Source organism: Sorex araneus, chromosome 5, assembly GCF_027595985.1.
Source record: "Sorex araneus isolate mSorAra2 chromosome 5, mSorAra2.pri, whole genome shotgun sequence".
NCBI classification, from domain to species: domain Eukaryota; kingdom Metazoa; phylum Chordata; class Mammalia; order Eulipotyphla; family Soricidae; genus Sorex; species Sorex araneus.
The window spans coordinates 160541541-160566856 of NC_073306.1; the positions used below are offsets into that span (position 1 = coordinate 160541541).

Sequence of the window (25316 nt, forward strand, 5' to 3'; positions counted from 1 at the left end):
TCTGCGAGCCCGGTGAATCTTGCTTCTTTTCCTTGTGGATTCTCCTTCTGGTCTTCGTAGCTGCTGTTGCATATGCACCATCAGCAGTTTTTAATGGCATGTTAAATGTGCTGATTTTCTGCACCCATCTCTCGTGAAAGGGGCAGGGAGCACAGGGAAAGTGGTGACATGGGAATCCGCTGGAAGGGTGCCGTGCAAAATCTCCAGCTGGACGCCCACCCAGTCTGGTGTTTCCTGAGCTCCAAGGAGCGCCCTGCTGTCTGGGGGCCGAGCTTCCCCTCCCGCCTCCCTCGGTGCTGTGAAGGATAGAGCTTTGTGGGAGCATTTTTTCTTTAGGAGGTAATTTTTCTTGCTAAGTGTGCCATAAGGACTTGAAGAATGATCTTAATTTCTCATTTTAAAATGACTGTCACAGTGAGCCCGACTGTTTAACACTTCACAGGTAGAACACATAGATTTGTCAATAAATTTAAATGTGCCGGTAGACTCCATTACTGCTAAGTTGTTCGAGTAATATATTCACATTTTAAGTGGATATTGATCTTCATTCAGCGACTACATTGGAGCATCTCAATTCTTATGAAATGGCCGATTCTTTTCCACTCGGCAGGAAGGGCTGTCAGGCATCAATTCCAGCCCACCCTGCTCCAGTTTTTCTTAGCTTTGCTGCTTTCACGCAGTCCTCTTTGGCAAGTGATAATACTTTTGTTGATAATGACAATCGCTGTATCACTGTCATCCCATTATTCATCGATTTGCTCGAGTGGGTGCCAGTAGAAAGTAGAAAGAATTTTTTTTTTAACTATTAAAATAACCTGCTTAAAGTGGATTGTTTTGTACTCTCCTGTGTTTTAAAGGTACTTGAAGTTTATCGACTTGCCCTCATGGCAGAGAAAGTTTTGCCAGAGCTGCCAACAGTTGCTACTGCCGGATGAGTGGGAGAAGCATGAGGAGCACCAGGTGGTGGGTGACATTTCTGGCCCCCAGTTAGGAAGACCCAGTCGCCTCCTTTATCCCCTGGAGAACAAGAAGACCAACGCTCAGTACTTGTTTGCTGATCGGAGCTGTCAGTTCTTGGCCGAACTCCTCTCTGCACTTGGATTTAGAAGGGTCCTATGTGTCGGGACACCGAGGTAGGGTGTCTGATTCGTAGCACACTTCTGCCACTTAAACTGTAGGGAAAGTGCCCCCGGTCGCTACTTATTCTGTAAACATGGGGCAGGGCACGAAGCTCTGAGTACACCAGGCAGTATGGGCCGTGCATCTCTTCTCAGGGAAGTCACAGGCCTGGATGGCTTTGGAGAGAAATCCTCATTGATTTCATTTGATTGGTGATGCTCACTTGATCGTTTTTATGATTTTAGGTCTCAATATACTTTTGAAAGTATTTGTAGAACCGAAGTCTCTGATTTTATCTGCCAAATTTGCCAGATTATTTAATTGAAATGTTATGTGATCATGGATGGTTTTCTCTTTGATGTTTACCTAGCTCCTACCTATGGCATTTTGAATTCCTTATTGAAGTTGCTTTCACCAATTGCTGTAGGTTGCATGAGCTGATCAGGCAAGAAGCATCAGATGACATGAAGTCGAGCATGAAAAGCCTGCTACTGGATATTGATTTTCGGTAGGTTTGTAAAATATAGTAATATATTCATTATTTTCTTCATCCATAGCATGTGATATTCTCCTTATTGTCTCCTGTCTCTTTGTAGTGTTTTTCTCTCTACCGTTGTTTATAGCCTTTGATTGACTCTTCAGTTAACATTCAGAAATGGTAATTGGTTATAAAGCACCTTTGTACTTATAAATTCAACTTGCTGTTGTCCATATTTCAAATTGGGAGGCAATAGATTTCTCTGTGGCAAACAGGATTTCTACATCTTCATTATGAATGTGGCTAGTTGTCTTTGGCTGATAATTTAGAAGTCAGTTCCAGTTGAATCAACTTTCTTCTTATATACTTCTTTTCAAAGATGAATTCTGACTCTTCTATAGTTTTGTGGGGTCCCCCCTGCGGGCATCATCCTGTCCCGCAGGGAGGACCCTTTGTGGGGCTAAGGAGGGGATGCAACCGAATGAACAGATGCAGATGCAGATGCAGAAGGAGGAGGAGGAGAGTTTATTCACAGCAGTTAAAATACTTATACCTCTTGGTGGGAGGGGGCGGTATGCATGCTTGGACACCCATAGGAACAATAGTAAAATGCAGATCAGGCATGGGCGTTGGCTAGTGAGAGGGGAATGGCGAACTGATAAGATCAGTAAGGTCAGCAGTGGTGACCTTGTTACAGGAATCCCAAGTAAGCCTCCGCTTGACTAGAGGATAAGAGCCAGGCTTGTAAAATGGCTCCCTACATAGTTTTGTTTTATCTCGATGTTTTGTTTATTTTAATTTTAATTTTGTTATTGGATTACTGTGAGACAGACCCTTACAAAGCTGTTCATGATTGGGTTTCAGCCATAGTGTTCCAACACCCATCCCTCCACCAGTGTACATTTCCCAGTACCAGTGTTCCCAGTTTCCCTCCCATCACACCCACCCCCAGCCTGCTACTATGGCAGGTGCTTTTCTTCTCTCTCCCTCTCTCCCTCTCCCTCTCCCTGCCCTCCCTCTCGCTCTCTCTCCCCCTTCTCCCCTTCTCCCTCTCCTTTTCCCTTTCCCTCCCTCCTTTTAGGCATTATTGTTTGCAATATGGATACTGAAAGGTTATCTGGTATATCCCTTTACCTACTTTTAACACTCAGTTCTGTCCAGAGTGATCATTTCCAGGTATTATTGTCTGGTCCTTTCTCTGTCCTAACCTGCCCTCCACCCCACACACTTGTGGTTGATTCCAACCATTGACCAGAACTCCTGGCCCCTATTTTCCCTGGCCATGGGTACTGGCCTCATCCTGACTCCTGCTGTATTTTGCCAGCTGCTGTGTCTGTTGTTTTGTGCTGGCCATAGCTTGGCTCGAAAGGGAGCCCCGTCTAGGGATAGACAGGGCAGAGGATCAGCACAGACCTGTACTTTGTGGGGGAGGGTCCAAATAAGAGACAGCTGATATGCCCGATAAATTACCCCTGTGGGCTCCTCTCTGGGGGCGACATAGAAGCTGCTGACTTGATTATAACAGGTGGGCAAACATGTCCAACTCAGATCTGTTATTCTGTACATTTTAACTTCTAATTTCTGTTTTGTTTGCATTTTGGAAGTTCATGTGAGATTTTATTTTTCTTAACTTTTATTGAATCACTGTGAGATTGACCCTTATAAAGCTGTTCATGTTTAGATTTCAGTCATACAATGTTCCAACACCATGTGAGTTTTTAAGATAATAAGGTACTGTGTTCTGGGCTGGAGCCACTACAGGAGTTAAGGTACTTGCCTTTCGTGCAGCCAGTGGACAGGAGTAACCCCAGAGCACAGAGCCAGGAGTATCCCCTAAGGAAGGATCGCCAAGTGTGGCCCCAACTTTCATCACCCCTCACCCCACCAAAAGAAAAAGATTAGCAGTGTTTATTGTTTTGAATGAATGAATCAATGAAGAAATCAGGCGTTTTTTAAATGTTAAACTTACTTGTTCTGATGGAGTTCAATATTTATTAGAGAGAATCTATGAAAGTACCTACTCATTCTTCCCTTAAAAGCATGTCAAGTATTTTTTGTTTATTTGTTTTGGTTTTTTTGGGGGGCACACCAGGCAGTGCTCAGGGCTTATTCCTGGCTCTGTGCTCAGGGATCACTCCTGGCAGAGCTTGAGGGACATGGGGTGCTGGGGATTGAACTTGGGTTGGCCATGTGCAAGGCAAGCTCTACTATCTCTCAGCCTACCACGAATTTTTTTTTTTTTTTGCTTTTTGGGTCATAGCCGGCGATGCACAGGGGTTACTCCTGGCTCATGCACTCAGAGATTACTCCTACTCACTAATTTTTTTAAGTGTAAAATGCCACAGTGAAAATATGGCCTTATCATTTATCTTTAAATTTCCAACCAATCTTTAGGTTATTGAGCTAAGCAACTCTGTTTCTTAGAAATAATTTGTACTCTCATTCTTTCTTAGTAGAACTCGCACATTAATATCTACTTGACATGAATGACCTACGGCAAAATGGAATTCCATAACTGATAATGCAGTCTTCTTAAAGATGAACTCAATTTCTTTCTTTGATTGATATATCTTTTATTAAATTTTATAATTTCACTGAACTTTTAAATTATATTGTTACTCTTTTTTGATATGTTCATGGCTCTACAAACATTGTCATTGTCTAATTCCAGAAAATTGCTATCATACTGAAAGAAAAAACCAAAAACCTAAACTCTTTCTTCCCCTCACAGGCTCTGCTCCACTTTCTGTCAGCCTGGTTTTATCTTTCATGGATGCATCTTGGAAATAGAACCATAAACTGTGTGACTTTGTGCCCACTTCTTTGTCTTGGCATAAATACTTTCAAAGCCCATCTGTGTCCTCCTGTTTAACTGTATTTCATCCTGCTCATGACTCTGTAATATTCCACAGAATGGCCTTATCCATTTCTTTCATTTTAATGCCATGTATATTTCCTAACGCATCCTCCTCCTCTTCTTCCTCTTCTTTCTCATCATCATCATCATCATCATCATCATCATCATCATCATCATCATCATCTTTACTGCTGCCTTTGTTGCTGGTTTGCTACCAATTGGTGCCCAGGGACCACAGGGCAGTATTCAGCCTGGCATTTCAGTGCCCGGGCCCCAGGCTTTGGAGCTATTCAGACCTGCGGTGCTGGGGAAGCCTGGGCCCCTGGGTGGTGCTTGGCTCTTCTGTGACCAGCTCCAGTTGTGCTTGGGCTCAGGGTCTGCATCCTGCGATGTCGGGAGGCCTGGCCATACTGAGGACGGAGCCGGGGTGGGCCCCAGCCAGGCTGGCTCCCTACCTGCTACTCTATCTCCCAGCTCCTTAGAGTATTCATGCTGTTGTTTGATCTAAAAAAGGAATGAGTTACTGTGCATATATTCTGTCAGGGTACAAGTTTAACTTCTGCATTCTAATATTGATGGTAACTAGTGATCATAATCTGGTGTCCAGGGTGCTTTGAGTCCCTGTTTGGGACTCACTCGCCCTCACAGGAACCCCCAAGATAGGCAGTAGCATCCTCTTCATTTTCCAGATGAGAAAACCCAGCTGCCAAAGGTTGATTCTGCTCCCGGGCCTGGTGTGCTCGGAGGCAGGGTCCCTGTCTGGCGTGTCTGAAGCTTAGGGGTCAGTTCCTGCCCGGTCATCAGCCAGTCAGTCAAAGAAACAAAGATATTAAGAATTTGTCTTCTGGAGATAAACATGTATCATTTAAAAAATCTTACTTATTTATGTTTGATTGGGGAGGGCCTACCTGGCTATGCTCAGGGTTTATTCCTGGCTCTGTACTCAGGGATCATTTGTGACAAAAGGATTTGTGCAGACCATATGCAGTGCTGGGGATGGAGTCTGGTGTGCAAGGCCAGTGCCCCACCTGCTCTGTTTCTCTGACAACTTTGCATCCCATTTCTCTTGCCATCCTTCCTCATCATACTGCTTTCTCTGTCTAAGCCCTTTGTCTTGTTCCACAACAGTTTCCAGATGAAATAACCTCTGGTTCCTAGATTATTAATATATTTAGAATTGTTATGTGTGAATCAGGAATCTTTCACTGGCATCCCAGACCATTGTCTAGGTCAAGGAGAGATTTTTCTTAAGGGGGCCACACCCTGCAATGCTCAGGGGTTAGTCCTTTCTGCACTGAGGGTGAGCTCTGGGACCATATGGGATGCTAGGCATCGAACTTGGGTTAGTTGCTTGCAAGCACATGTCCTACTCGCTGTCCTGTCACCCCAGCCCCCAATCGAGGAGAATCGGATGGCTCACCTTATTGGAGTCCAGGAGACTTTGGCCCACTGGGACCCTGAGCCTCGCAGTTTGCTTCAGGTGCCGCCTCCCTGTGGTTCTCCATGTGCCGGCTTTATCTTTGTTCCTCTTTGTGTGCAGCTCTGAGGAGGGCAGCTTTCCTTGTCCTGTAGAAAGAATAAGCCACATGCAGCCTCAACACACCCCCCTGGAGCCACATCCTGGCTCCAGAGCCTCCCCTGTGGCATGGTCATTCAGGGCTCCTGCCGGCTCTGAGTAAAGGAGTGGGCTCTCCGTCAGAGAGGGGCAGAGGTGGTTCAGTACTAGAAAAGTAAAATGAGAAATAAAATGTCGACCTTCAGCTGAATTATTCAGGACTATATGTCCATCATTGTGAACATTCAGATTTCTACCTTTGTCACTCTTACTCCAGTGAAAATGGTACAATGTTATTTCTCCAATCACGTGGATCCTTGAAGTTACATTAATAATTATACAGTGATTCTGATTTCTTTGAAGACAGACAGGTTTTTTCCCTAAGCAAGTTACATATATGGAGAAATGGGTTGGGAGGGGGAGAAGGCAGTGTTTGGCGTCAAAGGACTTGGGCAGAATTTAAGGGTACTAGTTCAGTTTTGTCACCTAAAATATCTGTATTTCAGCTTTTTACCAACTTTCATGTGCATATAAATATATAAAATAGAATCAATATACCATTTTTTGTTTTGTTTTGTTTTGGTTTTTAGGCCACACCCAGCAGTGCTCAGGGTCTACTCCTGGCTCTGCACTCAGAAATCACTCCTGGCGGGCTCAGGGGACCACATAGGATGCTGGGGGTTCAACCCGGGCCAGCTATATATAACCTTTTTCTTCACTCACCATTTTCCTGGATTTTTCTCTTTCAGGGAGTGTAGGATGACATTACTTTGTCCTTTCCCTCCTTGCCACAAGTAGCTTGTCCCGGTTTTCCCTGGAGTTTAGGCTTACCCCAGTCACACCCATGAAGGTGTTCCCGAATCTCTCCCATCCCTTTGTTTAGCTATAATCACTTCTCCATGCTCTCTTCCCCAAAAGAGTTAATCCGAGGCTTTCCCTTAATCTGACTCTGCTAATTTGCAAGGACAGACCTTCCTAGGATACTGAATTTATATTATATAAGTTAATATTGCCTTTCTCCTCTTCTTGTGCCTTTTGAATAATTTACTTTAAAGCTATGTCTGTTTTGTATAGACACAAGAAGACAATATTATGTTTTTATAACTTGGGAATTAATTGGCCTCGAATATTATTCCCTCCCGGGCATCTGCTTTCTCCACTTAAGCCTCAGTTGCCCTCAGTTCCTAGCACCCCAAAGCAGGGTCCCCAACGCGGGACAGGAAGGATCCAGGGCAAGCGGTGAGTTATGTGCTACCCTGGCATCAAGATGGGCCTGGCCAAAGTGCCTAATTCTTAACTATAAGTTAAGAGCTTGATCAGACAAATGCTGTCAAGATCCAATAGTAATTATGAGACTGGGACCCTGCCAGGGATAGGAAAGACTGATCTGGCCTGAGCACTGTAGTCTGAGATTGAGATGGCCCCAGGAGAGCAATTCTATAAGCTTTAATGCATCTCTTATTGTGTCCATACAAAATAATTAATATTATGAATTATTATATGTTTGCTGGCTGAGGAGAAGAGAAACACATTCATGGGACTCCGCCCTTGGGTGGATCCTCCTGCCGAAAGAGAATTAAGTCCTAGGAGAAGCATCCCCTAAGGGAAAGGAACCTTACCCTATTGATGGGGACCACACCTATGTGTATGCCCCAACCCCCTCATGCTGTGGAGATTTAACTAGGCTGTAAGAGTGGGATGGGGGGCCAGATCCACGGGGGCCAGATCCAGAGATCCAGAGAGTGACCGAGAGCCGGGAGAGAAGCAGGGAGAGAGAATGAAATAAATTGATCGAGCAACCAGTCTGGCCTTCTTCCTTCCGTCGCCTGCCCTTGACCAACGGCACACACAGCGGTTCCAGGGCACCGAACGTGGGCGGTGAGACAGAGCCGCCCGGAGAGCCCGCGAGTGCTCAGCGCCCCTCGGCGAGCCTTAGTTTTTTACAGCTGGCGTCCCTGGGTGGGCACGAACCACCAACCTTTCGGTTAACTGCCTCCCAGCAGTGCAAGGCCAGTGTCCTACCCTCTGCACTCTCTCTCTGACCCCACATGAACTAATTTCATTCAGTTGTTGGTTACTAAGAGTTCCTGTGTGCCGGGCATGTTTCACACTTCCTCACCGACTCCCTTTTGAGGTGAAGGAATGACCAAATTAGGTGCATGTCCATTTGAGCAGCTTTCAATGCGTGCATTTCTGATTGGTTTTGTTTGCCTTACTCAATGGAGAGAATACTTCCTTGTGGCCAGTTTCATTTTAAGAGGGCAGTTCGAGGTGATTTTTTATAATTTAAGATATGACTATGCTCCCTTGTTTGTGTTTGATGGAAGTTTTGAGCTGATATCTTGGCTTTGTTTTTCCTCTCTGCCTCTGTCCACTTTGCCCAGAAATCTTTGGCCAAGTGTGCTGTGCTGAATTTCATGTAAATGAAACTTTCTCTTTTAGTTTCCAAAAATAACGATTGCATTCTTGGGAAGCAATTGTAAAAAAAAAAAAATGGAGTAAATAAAAGGTAGGGCAGTAGAAATATATCTAGTAAGGGATTTTCTTTTGTTCTCTTTTATTTTCTTTTGTTCATACTCAAAGTAATGCAAAAGAGAAAAAGACAATCAAATGATCAACTATATTTACATTGATGATCCAAGATAATAGGATAATATATGTATGTATATGTGTGTATATGTGTGTGTACATATATTTTGATTTTGGGGGGGGAAATTTGGTTGGACACAGTTTCCTAACATTAGAGACATCAAAATACAAATCTCTATAACTGAAACTTATTAAAATAAAAGTACCTCACGTTTCAGGGTATGCTGTGTAGCTGTGTTAGGCTTTTTGCGGATTTCCTCATTATTTTCTCATCCGATAGATGAGAAGCTGATGCTCAGGTAGCACCAAAAAACTTCGTGAGGCGATAGTACAGCAGGTAGGTGTTTGCCTTGCACTCGGTTGTCTGGGTTTGATCCCTGGCACCCCATATGGTCCCCTGAGCACCCCGAGAGTAATTCCTGAGCGCAGAGCCAGGAGTAACCTCTGAGCACCACCAGGTGTGCCCCCAAAGCCGTAGTATATGAGGGACATAGTTTGCAGCCCAACCATCCTCCTAGAGCTGGACTCCCCCCACGGCATCGTGGAGCGGGCCAGCCAGAGCCATCCCCGGAGCTGCGCTCAGTGAGGGGAGCGGAGGATTGCTGCCATCAGGATCCAGCCAAGGAAGCTGTGTGAGCGGGGCCGAGTCCCAGTGAGTTTTCAGTTAATCCACTCTGTCATCCCTGCACCATAGTGCTTGGCTCCTGAGCACTGATAGTCATTGGTTCTGAGCACTGTACCAGGAGTAGCTCTGAGCATTGCCAGATACGGTCTCCCCAGCAACAATGAAAAAATCATGACCATTGAAAATCTTATTGATCGCAAATCGGTTTTTATGTTATACAAAATCTTTAGAAATCAACAGGATATTAAGACCCATATACATAGAGAAAACAGCTAGGCAAACAAATACAATTAAGGAATAAATAAATTCAGCCTTGCAAGAAATCAAATTAATGCAGATTTAAACCATAGTCTGGTATGAAATTTGCCTAGTAAATGAGCAAAAATTTATAAAATGTTAATACCTAAAGCGGGTACTCTCATTTATTGCTGATTGCATTTTAAAATAGCATGTTAGAAGAACAAAATGATTTCATCAGTAATAAATAGTCCCTTTTCTGGCACTAATTCGGTGAAAAAATAAAAATGAAATGCACATACTTCTTTTTTTTATGTATCGAGAAATATTTTATTAAATTCATCTCGATAGCTAAAGATTTTGTTAGATACTCTTCTGTTCAGCACAGAAAGGAATTCATAGCAGAAATGTTGGTTCAGTGTTTTCCTGAAAGTTATTCTAAGGGCCAGCGCAGGCGCCGGAGGCCTGGGTGTGCTGCCTAACCCCGAACCCCACACACTCCCCCAAGCACTGCTGGGAGCACCCAGCAGCACAGAGAGCCAGGAGGAATCCCTGAGCACCCCAAAATCAAATACAGCTGCTCTTTGGGTTGTATTTTAATTGCCAGCCTCTCTCAAGTATAAATTGCATGACAACCTAATCATATCCTGATAGTTGATGTATAATCCTCTAGATCATAGAAATGGATATATTTTATCTATATCATTGTACATTTATTATTATTACTATTTTGCATTTTAGGTCACTCCCAGCAATGCTCAGGGGTCACTCCTGGCTCTGCACTCAGAATTACTCCTGACAGTGCTCAGGGGGGCCGTATGGGATGCCGGGGACCAAACCTAGGTCGGCTACGTGCAAGGCAAACACCCTACCTGCTGGACTCTTGCTCCAGCCGAGATGTGTTTTGTATATGAGAATTCTGTAGTGTTGCGACTGGTTTCTGAAACCCAAGGAATAGTTTGTTTCGTGCCCATTAATGAAAATTCCCTGAGACTTTGTATTACAAAGTATTATTGTAAAACAACAATGAAACCCAAAAAACCAGGGATTGTTGATACTGTTTTTATTAAAGGGGTGATTTTATAGTGTAAAATTTTTGCTAATATTATACTGATTAGGTGTGATTTAGTACATAACTCCTGTAAAAATAATTCTTTTGCAGATACTCTCAGTTTTATCTGGAAGATAGCTTTTGCCATTATAACATGTTTAACCACCACTTCTTTGACGGAAAGGTAAGAATCACTCCTCTTTTTGTAGAAGAGCGATATTCAAGGGTACCTGCTTGGGGCCCCACTTTAGCTGGAACCCTTGCCATGCTTGTGCGAGCCCCACAGGAAGAGACATAACCTCCTAACAGACTGTCCTAGGATCCTCCCATGGATTGGGCCGCCCCACCGTGGACTGCTCATCCCTTGCGTCTGTGGCTGAGAGTTTAGGGAGCCCCTGGGGGTGACCTCTTCATCCTCTTTCTTGACTTTGACTTTCAGACTCAAGGGCCTCAGGGGCGGTGTGAGCTGGTCGGGCGTCTGGCCTCTCAGAGTGCCTGGCGGCAGGCCGGTTGTGAGAGCCTCCACTTGCGCGTGTATTGCTTCTGATCCTCCTCCTCATTCCTCCCGTTTGGTGACCCAGGGCCAAGGGCTTGTCGTCCTTGATGTTACCTCGGCTCTTGTTTTCTTGCTCTCCATATCACAGATGAATGAGGCCAGCTGGTCTGTTTGCTTCTCCTGCTGGCTTACTTCATTCAGCATGATGCCTTCCTGTTCTACCCACCCAGTTGCAGTGAACTGTCATCCTGTTGCTCGTCGATTTTGCTCACGCGGGCACCAGTAATGTCTCCATTGTGAGTCTTGTTGTTACTGTTTTTGGCATATCGAATATGCCACGGGGAGCTTGCCACGCTCTGCCGTGTGGGTTGGATACTCTCGGTAGCTTGCTGGGCTCTCCGAGAGGGGTGGAGGAATTGAACCCAGGTCGGCCGTGTGCTAAGCAAACACCCTACCCGTTGTGCTATTGGTCCAGATTTTATTTAAAAAAAATTTTTTTTTATTGAGATTTAGTGGTTGTAAGATTTTCTTTTTTTCTTGCAGCCACACAGCATTTCATTATGTATCTATACTTTGTGCGCTCACCTGGCCTCAGACGTTTGGGTTGTTCCCGTCTTAGTTCCGTTCATCTGTTGTACTCAGTGCCGCGCTGAATGTAGAGGGGTGCATGTTTCTTTCTCAGGTTACTGTTTCCTGTGTTCTCAGGGTAGATGCCAGGAAGTGGAACCTCTGGGCCATAGGGAAGCTCTGGCCTTCCTTTCTTGGAGGAGTCTTGGGACTGTTACTCCTAGAGGCAGATGGCGTTCCCCCGCAGTGAGAGGATTCCCGGCTCATCTTGCCCCAGCTCCACTGGTTGCTCGGGTAGCTGCTGTGTGAGGCGCTGGCCCTCGTTGTTTCTGCCTGCCACTTCCCTGCCCGTCACTGACAGGGAACACTCTCACGTGCCTGCTGGCTGTACGTTGTCTTTGAGAGAGTGTTTATTTATTTGCTGTCCCCATTTTTGGATGGGCTTGTTATTGTTGTTATTATTGAGACTGGGGTGGGGGGTTTGGGTCACACCTAGCAGTGCTTAGGGGCTACTCCAGGCTTTGTGCTCAGGGGTTACTCTTGGCAGTGCTTGGGGGCCTCTGTGGTATTGGGGGTTGAACCCGAGCTGGCCACGTGCGAGGCAAACGCCTTAGCTTTTCTACTGCTCTCTTCCAGGCCCTGCTGTTGAGCTTTGCCAGCACGTAGTGTTTCTTGGATATTAGCTCTTTATCTGATTAATGCCGTGTGGCTGTTTTCTCCTGTTCAGTAGGGTGACTTTTTACATCGTAAATAAATTTTTTAAAAATTGTGAATCCAGCTGAACATAAGTATACATTGACATGCATTATGTTTTAAGACATTAGCTAATGATAGAATGAAAATCAAGCAAGACTGAAAAATGAAGCCTTCAGGGAGCAAAAACAAATTCTAAATTGTCGGTGGACTTGAATGATTCCCCTGATTTAGTAAAAAGAAAGCCCGTGGCACAGTCCTTCCATCAGAATCCATTTCGCATTGAGATAGATATGTTTCGGCCACGAGAGCCATGAAAACTAAGTATCGAAATAAATAGCGGTTAGCCGTCGACGTTTTTTACTGCTTCCTGAAGGACTTCTCTGGTCGATAGTCCCTGGGATTGAGGAGTGGCTGGATGAGCATGGAGGAGAGTGAGGAATCGAAGGTGCACTTCACAGCCGAGGAGCAGGGCCTTCCCTGTGAGCACTGAGGCGGGAGAAAGGAGAGAAGTGGGGTGTGGAGGTGTTGCCCACGTGGAAGGAAGAAGACACAGTGTGTTGCGGGGGCAAGGCAGAGGGCGCTCTGGGCCGGGCCCCCGAGGCACGAGCTGTTTTTTGGCAGAGGGCCGGGCAGTTTGGAGAGGCCGCGTCTGTGTGTTGGTGGGATGTTGGCATGGAGGTGACCGCTGTGGCCTGGGGGATCCGTGGGCTGACGCTCACAGGGACAGCAGGCTGGGGGCACAGTGAGGGACTATCCGAGCTCTTCCTGCTTAACGCGATAGTCCTGGCCCAGGCTTGGTCTAGTTGCCTTTTTCTTTTTTCTGGTGAAGCAAGATATCCTTTATGAAAACTTATTTAGAAAGATGTGAGGGGGGTGGGGAGGAGAGAGAGAGAGAGGGAGGGTGGGAGAGAGAGAGAGAGAGGAGAGGAGAGAGAGTGTCTATGGAGAGAGAGTGTCTTTGGAGAGAGAGAGTGTCTGGAGAGAGAGAGGTGTCTGTGTATAGGAGGGAGAGAGAGAGGGAGAGAGAGAGCGAGCGAGAGAGAGAGGTGTCTGTGTATAGGAGGGAGAGAGAGAGGGAGAGAGAGAGAGAGTGAGCGAGAGAGAGAGGTGTCTGTGTATAGGAGGGAGAGAGAGACAGTGAGAGAGAGCGAGAGAGGAGAGAGAGAGGGAGAGAGAGAGCGAGCGCGAGAGAGGTGTCTGTGTATAGGAGGGAGGGAGAGAGGTGTCTGTGTATAGGAGGGAGAGAGACAGCGAGAGAGAGAGGAGAGAGAGAGGGAGGGAGGAAGGGAGGGAGAGAGAGAGGAGAGAGAGAGGAGAGAGAGAGAGAGGAGAGAAAGGGAGGGAGGGAGGGAGAGAGAGAGGAGAGAGAAGGAGAGAGAGAGAGAGAGAGAGAGAGAGAGAGAGAGGTGTCTGTGTATAGGAGGGGACGCGGGCTCCTCCAGACGGGAAGCAGGCAAGTTAAGAGACAGAAACAAGCAGGAGACCGTTCAAGTGGCCACGGGCTTGGCGCGCGAGCCAGGGCATTTGCTTCTGTTTCTGCTTTTCTCTTTCTTTCCCTGTTTGTTGGTCTGGGGGCCACACCCGGAGGCGGTCAGGGCTTTCCGCTGGCTCTGTGCTCGGAAATGACTATTGGTGGGCCTCCGCGGGCCATAGGAGGGGCCACGTTCCAGGGCAAGGCTCCTTCCCCGCTGTACTGTTGCTCTGTGCCAGAATTCTGATTTCAATTTTGAGCAGGACTGACAAGAATAAAATCAATGTAAACACCGTAGCAGTTAACAAGCAATTATACATATATATATGTATATATATATATATATATATATATTGCTTTTTGGTTCACACCCAGCGATGCACAGGGGTTACTCCAGGCTCTGCACTCAGGAATTACCCTTGGCAGTGCTCAGGGGACCATATGGGACACTGGGATTCGAACCCTGGTTGGCGGCGTGCAAGGCAAATGCCCTACCCGCTGTACTATCACTCCAGCCCCAGCAATTTTATATATTTCAAGGAAGTAACATGTAATGTCTATTCCTAGGAATCCTCTGTAACTTAGAGTTGAAAGTGGATAGAATTGCTCTAAAAGTTTCTAGAATAACTGTTGGAATCGCTACCAAAATTGAATTCTATTTTCTCTTTCCCAGAAGGATAATCGTCGAGCTCAGGCTTTGTCCCCTCTGTATTTTTGGAGCATCTTAATTGCACAGCAATAGTGGAGATTGATCTATAGGAAATGATTCTCTAACGACTTTACTACCTGCCCCTTTTTTTCCTCCCAACTTCCTCAGTCAGGGTTTGAACACCTCTTTGCCATCTGTGAATTGATGGATAAGTGCACGTGTCTGCTGGACTTGTGGGAAGGAATCGGGGTGTTGGGAGGGTGACGCCTCTGCCACCGTGTGTACATACTTGACAGAGCCCCACTTTGGGGGTGGAGACACTCAGCGGTGGGGAGGGCATTGCCTTGCACATGGCATGCCCAGGTTTGATCATCGGCACCGCAGATGGTCTTCGGGCACCTCTGAGGGATTCCTGAGGAGAACCGGGAGTTAGCCCTGAGTGCTGTCGGCTGGGGCTCCCCATACACAGACAAGCGAGAAATCAAAGGAAGTAAATCCAAAACCCCATCTGGGATTTTCTGCTAGCAAGTAATATTTTTGAGGTCATAAAAAGTGTCATATGCATTAATGGCACTTCTGGTGAAGGGGACTGAGGGACATGTAGAGGCTGCCAATCCAAACTGCCAAGCTTGGGGGTTGGCAGAGCTGTAGTACAATGGGTAGGCACCTACCTTGCCTGTGGCCAACCTGGATTCAGTCCCCGGCACCCCATAATGTCCCCTCAGCCCTGCCAGGAGTGATCTCTGAATGCAGCGCCAGGACTAAGCCCTCAGCACTCCTGGTTGTGGCTCTAAAACAAAAATTTTAAATGTCCTGTACTTTTTTGTGTACAGTAGCAGATGAAGAAGAGTCCTATGACCTTAGCAGGGGCAGCTGTAGGCATAAGCCAGACATGTCCCTGAGCAGCCAGTGCTGGGGCATCATGCTGAGTCTTCCCTGGAAGGAGGTCTTTCCTTCTTCTGCTGTTGTAGAACTTGGATAAGAGTCTCAGGCGAAGGGGCCGTCTTGATGCAACGCACTTGCCTTGCATGTGACCAACCAGGGTCACTCCACGTAATCTTACATGTGAAATATTTGAACATCAGAGGATGTAATGAAAACTGATGAACTGTTGTCATTTATCCAGCCCATGGGCGCTGAGTGCTCATTACACCACCAGGAGTCATTTCCTAAGCACAGAGCCAGGAGTAACCCCTGAGCATTACTGAAGTGTGGCCTAAAAATCTAAGAAGAAGAAGAAGAAGAAGAATCTTAGGTGTTGCTTCCTTGCTTAGGCATCTTCTTTTCCCCACAACTCCAAGGAGTGGATGGTTTCAGCAGCAGGTCTGGTGCTCTAGGTTACTCCATCAAGCGTGCTCCATTCTCTGACCCTTGTCAGGGAGGAGGCTGAGGATTGCTTGGCACGCCGCTGTTCCTTTGCGGCTGGACTCAGAGACTCTCCGAGGACGCATGGTCATTATGGTCCCCCGCTGAATTGGTCTTCTAGATTGATTTAGTGACAGGGCAATATATATTTCATTGTAGAGAACACGCAGGTTTATTGAAGCTTAAAATGTGCTTAAACAGCGTGATCTTTTGCCACTTGGTCTTCTGGGTTGATCTGCTCTGCTGGATACGGACTGATCATGATCACAAATTCTCTAGACCACGACTAGTAGGGGTTGCCTTGCTCTGTAACTTCCTGCAAAGTGAAACATCCTCGCAGACAGTAGTAAATGTTGGTTTTACATGTCTTAAAAACACTCCGGTCACTCTATTGGGAAAATATGTTAATACCCTGTTTCCTTGTCAGGATAAGCTCTGCTTTCTGTGAATTTCCTTTCTGTACTGACTATGCAAGTATGTTTGTCAGAGGCCTGGTCACCCAAACCAGGTGACCAGGTTTGGGTGGGCTTCACTGGTAATCTGCACTCTTATTAATAAAACTGAAGTCATGGCAGTGGGCAAACCCATAGGGATGGGAGAAAGGCTTCTTTGGAGCTCCATAGCTCAGCACGCTCCCTACTTCTGCTCATGGAATTGAGCTGAGCGTCTTCTTTTTTTATTTTATTTTATTATTTTTTTTTTGCGTCACACCCAGCAATGCACAGGGGTTACTCCTGGCTTATGCACTCAGGAATTACTCCTGGCGGTGCTCAGGGGACAATACGGGATGCTGGGAATTGAGCTCAGATCAGCCGCGTGCAAGGCAAATGCCCTACCTGCTGTGCTAATGCTCCAGCCCCAAGCTGAGCGTCTTAAGTCTTCATGGCCAATGAGTTCTCTCTCTCAGGTGACTAAATTTGATTATTTAATTTGTTTGTAACGTGTAGTCCTCTGATAGGGATGGCATTTGAATTTGCACTTTGCAAAACCTGCTTCTTGAGGAACCCAGAGAGGAAACTCTCGGGGCCCCGAGTGAAAGAGACTTCAGAGGCTTGGGGGCGGGTGGGGGGTGGGGGTGGTGGGCAGGCTGCAGTTCCTTCCCGAGAGTGAAGGGAGCCCCAGGGCACGCTCTCCCCTGTCCGGAGCAAGTACCTCTCTCCAGTGCTCATTCAGAAAGGAACTTCTCTCTGTCCCAGGCTGCCCTGGACGTCTGCAGAACATTTCTACAGGAAGATAACGGTGAAGGCGTCATTCTGGTGACTGACCCTCCTTTCGGAGGCCTGGTGGAACCTCTCGCTGCCACATTTAAGAAGTTCATTGCGATGTGGAGAGAAAGTCAAAGCCAAGGTGTGAAGTTTTGTCACTTTACTGCAAACGAAGTGTTTCTCAGTATATGTACTTGTCAAAGATTAATAGCCCCCCGTCAGTCGGAGTGCCGATAACATAGACACGCATTGAATTCTCATCTCTTTCAAAAGCAGATTTATTTCATGATGTGGCAAACTTTATAATTACGAGACACTTTGTATTGGCCAAATCAGGTGTTTTTATCTGTTCATTGGTGGGGTCCGGCAGCAGTGCACACACCCAGCGACTCAGGGCGGATTCCCGGACCTGGGCTCAAGGCTCATTTCCACTTGAGGGATCTTCCAGGGTGCCGGGCATGGAAACGGGATCAGCTGGATAGGAGGTGTCTAAGCCACTGTGCTAGCTCTCCGGGCCCTTGGTGTTTTCAGGAGTGTTTGGTAGGTGAAATATTTGAACATCAGAGGGTGTCATGAAGCCTAGCCAGAGGTTGTCGTTTACCAGTGCACGTGTGCGGATGCACGCCTTGCCCCTGGGCTCTCAGGCAGGCCCCAGCTCCTTCCGCGGGGACTTACACTCCATGTCGGGAAGCCTCACCCGGAGCTCTCAGGGGTCTCCCCATGCTGGGTCAGAGCTCTGAACTGATGACAGGAGGTGGGTGGGGAGAGAACACCTCCAGGGACCTCCTGGGCCCTCACTGTGGCGTCAGGGACCCATGGACACCCACACCCACACCCACGGTGACTATCAGCCACCAGTTCCCACTGGATTGGTGTTATTATTTAAGGTGGACTTTGGAGTATTTTTAATATAATCATCTACTTAGTCAGTAGAGCCACTTCTCCCCCGCCCCCCATTTCCAGCCTGCTAGCTGATAAATGAAGTGTCGGGAGTTTGTGATCAAGCTTCTTCATTAATTGTGCCACATAAATAATGTACGTTGGGCACAGAGTGTAAATGAAATCTGTACCGGGCCCAGAGCCTTGACCAGCCGGCTCAGTTTGGGCCCTTACGTCCGCTTCTCCGAGTACCGTGAGCGGCAGAGGAAAGGGCTTGGTGGGCCCCCTCCAGCTGCTGCTTAGCCCCTGCAGACTGCGACAGACCCTTCCTGCGTGTGGATGCCGTCTCCCCACGGCCTCAGCTCAGGGGCGTCACAGAGGAAGCTGAGAGGGAGGCTGGCACTGGCACGCAGGGCTGGGTCCCCGCCTCCTCTGAGAACTAATGTTACGGGGCCCGAAGGGCAGTCCAGCGGGTGAGGTGCTTGCTCGCCTTGCACACGCCCAACCTGGGCTCCATCTCACACGGTCCCCTGGGCACCCCCAGGAGTGACTCCTGAGTGCAGAGCCAGGGGTAAGCCCCGAGCATCGCCTGGTGTGGCCCAGCCCCCTCCCCACCCCCACCAAATTAATGTGAGTAGGCTTGTTCGAAGGCAAGGCGCTGCACCGAGTAGCTCTGACTCCTCCCCTCCGCTTTGCCAGGACCACCCGGCAGGGCAGGGAGCGGCTGCTCTGACAGTCCACGTGGGGGCCGACCCCACCACATGTCTCTGAGGCGAGCCCTGCAGAGTGTAGCTGTGCTGTCCTGGGAAAGTATGTTCCCACCGCCTGCGGGAAGCCCCAGTAGTCACTGCGCCCTCAGTGAGCAGTCCTGTGGCGTGACGTCAGAGTACGGAACAGTTGCGATACCCCCAAGGCCAGAAGGTTTTTTTCTGGATAGCTGTGTGTTTCATATATTTATTTATTTTTCATAATATCAGTTTCTTATTCTCTAACCCTCTTTTTTTTTTTTTTAAATTCACTAGAAAATCATCACAAAGAACTACCCATTTTCTGGATTTTCCCTTATTTTTTCGAATCCCGAATTTGTCAGTTTTTCCCGAGCTTCTCCATGCTGGATTACCAGGTATTGTGAATTTCCCATTTCCTGGCATGGTGGGAGAAGGGATGGATATTCTGCAGCAGGAATGAATATTCTGATAGGCTGTCAGTTGCGGTGACTGAAATGAGGCCTTTGGTAGCTCTCTGTTCGGGGCTTCCTGTATGTGTGTCCCCTGGGGGATGTGTGTGAAAAGTATCCAGGCATGAGTGCCTATAAAAGGAAGCTAGTCAGTGGGAGCCAGGGGGAACCCCAAGAGAAAGTACTTTACCAGGGGCTGGAGCCCTAGGACAGCGGGCTGGGCGCTTGCCTTGCACATGGCTGACCTGGCTTCAATCCCCAGCTTCCCACATGATCCCCTGAGTACCACAGGAGTAATGTCTGAGTGCAGAGCTAGGAGGAACTCCTGAGCATGGCCAGCATGGCCCTAAAGGGAAAAAAAAAAAGAGTTGTTTTCTTGCCTGCTGAGGTGCATGGGGAGCGGAGCCAGGTTTGAGGCCAGCCGGGTCTTTGTGGATCATCACAGAACCACTCAGCCCCTGTCCCTGCCCCCAGGATCGGCCTCAGGTTGTCTTGTTCAGAGGGGCTTGTAGAGCTGCGAGTCTGCTCTGCTAGGTGCTGGAACCCAGGCTTCTTCCCTGCGCCCCTCAGTGGAGCTCACTGGAGAGGTGCACCCTGGGCATGGGGTGGCATAGAGGCACAGACGCCAAGGTCTGTATGATACAAGCATATGTGTGTGAGCCTGAGCATGGGTATGTGTGAGGACAAGCACAAGTGTGAGCGTATGTGTGTATAAGCATGTGAGTAAACATTGTGTGAGCATGTGAATGAGCATGTGTGTGAGTGTGAGCATGTGAGTGAGCGTGTGTGAATAAGCATGAGTGCGCATGAGTGGGCTGGAGCAATAGCACAGCGGGTCGGGCGTTTGCCTTGCACGTGGCCAACCCGGTTTGATTCCTCTGCCCCTCTCAGAGAGCCCGGCAAGCTACCGAGAGTATCCCGCCCACACAGCAGAGCCTGGCAAGCTCCCCGTGGTATATTCGATATGCCAGAAACAGTAACAACAAGTCTCACATGGAGACATTACTGGTGCCCGCTTGAGCAAATCGATGAACAACGGGAGGACAGTGCTACAGTGGCAGGTGGGCCTGCCGTGTGCAAGGCAAGTGCCCACCCTGCTGTACTATCGCACCGGCCACTGATAGTACCTTAATTTTAAAAGAACAGAGTGGCACCAGTGTTGGGTCTGGTTGCAGACCAGGGACTGGACGTCCTTCCCATGGCCACCTGGACACAGCACACTGACACAGACGCTCCATCCGGTGAGCATCCCTGCCCTTGGCCTCAATAGTTGGCCCCACTGTGTGGTCCACAGGCGCCCCCTGCTGGTGCTTTGGGAATGGCGTCTTACTCCTGGAGTTTCTGAGCAGAGATGAAGCCCCCTGCCTAGACTCAGGGCTGGAAGGCAGCTGGGTCGCCTTCGCTCTCCTCTCGAAGGCGTGTGCCATTCTAACAGTTCTTTAGATGTTGTAAAGGAACTGACGTTACCAACAATGAACAGACACCCATTGCCGTAATTCTACCTCCATACTGCAAATAGAATTTTGAAGTGTTTATTTGAAATTTTTTTAAAGAACACTTGGATGTAATTTGTAATCATAGCAGAGGAATTTATTCTGTTTTCTCCTCTGAGTCTTATGTAAGCACATATATTTCAAATGTAGTTGTATCATTTTTATGCTTTTAATGATCTTAAATTCACTAACAGCCTGTGCTATCATGCTATTGTCCTCTTCTCTTTATTTACTTATTTATTTATTTGGTTTTTGGCCCAAACCTGGCGATGCTCAGGGGTTACTCCTGGCTCTGCACTCAGAAATTATTCCTGGCGGTGCTAGGGGGACCATATGGGATGCCGGGATCGAATCTGGGTTGGCTGTGTGCAAGGCAGAAACCCTCCCCGCTGTACTGTTGCTCCAGCCCCTGTCCTCTTCTTTTTGAACTCAGTTTGCTTTCCCTATCTAGGCACTTCTTTTTTTCTTTATTGAATCACCGTGAGATACAGTTACAGGCTTTCATGTTTGAGTTTCAGTCATACAGTGATCAAACACTCATCCCTCCACCAGTGCACATTCTCTACCACCAGTGTCCCCAGTATACCCCCCTCCCCTTTCCAGCCCTCCTCCTGCCTTTGTGGCAGACAGTTTCCCCCATATGCTGTCTCTACTTTTGGGCATTATGGTTTGCAGTACAGATACTAAGACGCTATCGCGTTTGTCCTTTATCTACTTTTAGCACACATCTCCCTTCCTGAACAATCCTCCAACCATCATTGTCTTCGTGATCCCTTCTCTGTTCCACTTGCATCTAGGCACTCTTAATGAATGACAAGACTTTTTTTTAAATTTATTTTTTTTTAATTGAATCACCATGTTGGAAGTTACTAAGCTTTCAGGCTTAAGTCTCAGTTACATAATGCTCGAACACCCATCCCTTCACCGGTGCACATATTCCACTACCAAGAACCACAGTAAACCTACCCCCCGCCCCCACCCCACCTGTGTAGTTGATAAATTTCACTTTACTTTCTCTTTGATTACATACAAATAAAAAAACTCACTATTATTGTTTGGAGTTTCCCCCCCAGAGTTGGACCTGCTGGAAAGGAAGCATTTGATAATTTGTTTCCCATTGCTGAGAATGAGGAGATGTGAGGTCGTGTGGCCACAGTAGCGGCCGTGAGGTTCTAGATTCTTGTATTTTAGTATTTTAGTGACTAAGTCCAGAGGGCTTTCTGCCAGAGGCTGCATCATTGCTAGCTCGTACCTCTCTGCTACTTTATATTCCACATATGAGTGCAATCTTTCTGTGTCTGTCTCTTTCTTTCTGACTCATTTCACTCAACATGATACTTTCCATGTTGATCCACTTATATGCAAATTTCATGACTTCATGCTTTCTAACAGCTGCATAGTATTCCATTGTGTAGATGTACCAAAGTTTTTTTAACCAGTCATCTGTTCTCGGGCATTCAGTTTTTTTCCAAATTCTGGCTATTGTAAACTGTGCTGCGATAAACATAGGTGCAGATGTCATTTTGACTATATTTTTTTTGCTTCTCTGGGGTATATTCCCAGGAGTGGTATTGCTGGGTCAAATGGAAGCTCAATTTCTAATTTTTTGAGAATCGACCATATTGTTTTCCAAAAGGGCTGAACCAGTCGACATTCCCACCAGCAGTGTAGCAGGGTTCCTTTCTCCCCACATCCACGCCAACAGCGGTTGTTTTTGTTCTTTTGGATGTGAGCCATTCTCTGTGGTGTGAGGTGGTATCTCATAGTTGTTTTGATCTGCATCTCCCTGATGATTAGTGATGAAGAGCATTTTTTCATGTGCCTTTTAGCCATTTGTATTTCTTCCTTGAGAAAGTTTCTGTTCATTTCTTCACCCCATTTTTTGATGGGGTTGGATGTTTTCTTTTTGTAGAGGTCAACCAGTGCTTTATATACCCTTGATATCAACCCTTTATCGGATGGGTATTGGGTCAATATCCTTTTCCATTCTGTAGATTGCCTTTGAATTCTGGTCACTGTGTCTTTTGCGGTGCAGAAGCTTTTTAGTTTAATATAGTCCCATTTGTTTATCTCTGTTTCTACTTGATTACTTAGTTCCGTGTCATCTTTGAAGATATCTTTAGCTTCAATATTGTGAAGGGTTTTGCTAACCTTGTCTTCTCTGTACCTTATGGACTGTGGTCTGATGTTGAGGTCTTTAATCCATTTTGATCTGACTTTTGTGCATGGTGTTAGGTTGATGTCTAAGCCCACTTTTTTGCATGTGGCTATCCAGTTATGCCAGCACCATTTGGTGTAGAGGCTTTCCTTGTTCCATTTCACATTTCTTGCCCCCTTATCAAGGATCAGATGGTCATATATTTTGGGTTGCATGTAGGGATATTCCACCCTGTTCCATTGATCAGCGGCTCTGCCTTTGTTCCTGTTCCATGCTGTTTTAATTGTTACTGCTTTGTAGTAAAGTTTGAAGTTGGGGAGGGTGATGCTTCCCATCGTCTTTTTCCCAAGAATTGCTTTAGCTATTCATGGGCATTTATTGTTCCATATGAATTTCAGGAGTGTTTGATCAATTTCTTTGAAGAATTTCATGGGTATCCTTATAGGGATCACATTGAATCTGTATAGTGCTTTGGGGAGTATTGCCATTTTTGACAATGTTAAGTCTTTCTATCCATGAGCAGGGAGACAAGACATTTTTATAGTCGCCCTCTTTCCATATTTTCTTAACTTACTAAAGAGAAATACCACAACTAAAATAGAATTTAAAGAATTAATGGTGTCAGGTGTTATGAGCATTTTGAATTACATCAACATGCTCCTTTTGAAAGGGGTATAATAAAAGCCATTTTAACTTTGATTTCTTTAGGTAAAATTCAGTCTAAGTCTTCTCAAAGCTGGCTTACTTTTCTCTTTTGGACACCCAGTTTTCTGTTTCTTAGTAACATTTGCTGTTAGAGACAGCTGACATATACCAAAGCTTAATTCCATAGACTCGCTCTGGTTTCCAGAGGCACCTGCTGCTGTTGATGGTGACTAATCATCTGGAATAGTGCGTGGCATGGAAGTAGTGCCCTCTAGATACAGAATGAGGAATGGAATAAAAAAGAAAAAAAGAGCATGCGGGGGCGGGGGGGCTTTGTTTGTTATGGGGTTGTTGTTGTTGTTGGTTTTGTTTTGGGTTTATTTTGTTGCTTTTTGGGTCACACCCAGTGATGCTCCGGGTTATTCCTGGCTCTGCCCCCAGTAATTACTCCTGCTGGTGATCAGGAGACCATGGGGGATTCGGGGAATCAAATTCATGTTGGCCATGTGCAAAGTAAACGTCGTCCCCACTGTACTAACACTCCTGCCCCAGCCTGCATTCCAGAGTTGACAGCGAGTCGAATTTTACTAGTCTGCCATTTACCAGCCAGGCCTATACATTATATCTGACTTTGAAGCTCAGTTGTTCAGTGGGCTTAATAATATAATGTATCTTGTCTCCTTCATTTTTAAGGATTACTTGTAAATCACATGTTTGAAGACATCCAAACTACATAAAGAACTCACATGATTAATACATAACATAGTAACACATAATGTATCACTATATCACTGTCATCCCTTTGTTCATCGATTTGCTTGAGCGGGCACCAGTAATGTCTCCATTTGTCCCTGTGGCATACTAGTTTAGCCTGATGACGTGTTGCGGGCTCTTTTAGGATCAGGGGAATGAAGACTGTCTTTGTTACTGTTTTTGGCATATCGAGTACGCCACGGGTAGCTTACCAGGCTCTGCCTCGCGGGCAGGATATTCTCTGTAGCTTACCGGGCTCTCGAAGAGGGACAGAGGTTTTCTGGGGTGGCCAATAATAGCCTTTACAGGTGTCCCCAGTCTACCAAATGTAAGCTTTTGGGCGACTGGCATGACACACATAATACATAACTCACATTATTACAGTGGAGATGTTACTGGTGCCTGCTCAAGCAAATTGATGAACAATGGGACGACAATGCTACAGTGCTACATAATTGCAATCCTGTTGAAAATGGGCAGAGAGTGGATGCTCAGTGTCATTCATGCAATGCAAGACATCCCCCCTACCCCCCCACCCCAGCGGTTGCCTCTTACCTGTAATCAGTGAGATAAGAAATACCAAGTGTTGGTCAGGATACGAAGAAATGGATCTTTGCTTTTCCTAGTTCTTACCGAGGAAAATGCTCTTCCCTGTTCATTTGGGGGCACCGTCTTCATCATGTCTTCTGGTGTATGGGGAGCCCTATTTGTCGTGGCACCTCTTTTTCCTTTTTCTACCCTTTGCCCCGCCCCCCCTCACACACACAAGTGTCCTGGACTTCTTCTCCTTTTTGATCTTTGTGGTTTTCTTCCCATTCTCTTATTACTTTAGTTGCATCTTTTGGCAATTTTTTTTTTCCTTATCCATTATATGTCTTCATCTTGTGCAGAATTGGGAAGTCTCTCCTCCTACACAGATCTTTTCCTCCTAGACCTTCATCAGGCCACCCTCTTTCTCACTCCACCTGAGATGATGAGAGACCCTGAGCCTCAGTTCAGTCAGAACCCATACTAAAAAAACTCTCTTTTCAATTTTTTTTTAAAATCCTTTTCAGGTAGGAGGAAGGCAGAAGTACTACTATGCAGGTCTTCATAAAATAAAAATTATGGAGGCCCTTCAGTGACAAAGCACATGATGAGTAAAGGATAAGATAATCATCAGAAACCTACAATACCGAGAGGCTTATTCAGGATAGATTAGAAAGGAAGAATGTGATCAGGAATAGAAACTCTGATTTAGAGCCAGAAGTT

The 25316-nt window shown here is 46.5% G+C and overlaps 1 protein-coding gene across 1 annotated transcript in view; it reads left to right on the top strand.

The window, feature by feature from the left end:
* Nucleotides 1-25316, top strand: part of ZCCHC4 (zinc finger CCHC-type containing 4) — a 52590-nt gene that overhangs the window by 13351 nt on the left and 13923 nt on the right. Inside the window, exons 4-8 of the mRNA XM_055140613.1 lie at nt 858-1133; nt 1547-1627; nt 10623-10695; nt 16952-17102; nt 18862-18962. Coding sequence (XP_054996588.1) covers nt 858-1133; nt 1547-1627; nt 10623-10695; nt 16952-17102; nt 18862-18962 — 682 coding nt within the window. The remainder of the gene's footprint in view (nt 1-857; nt 1134-1546; nt 1628-10622; nt 10696-16951; nt 17103-18861; nt 18963-25316) is intronic.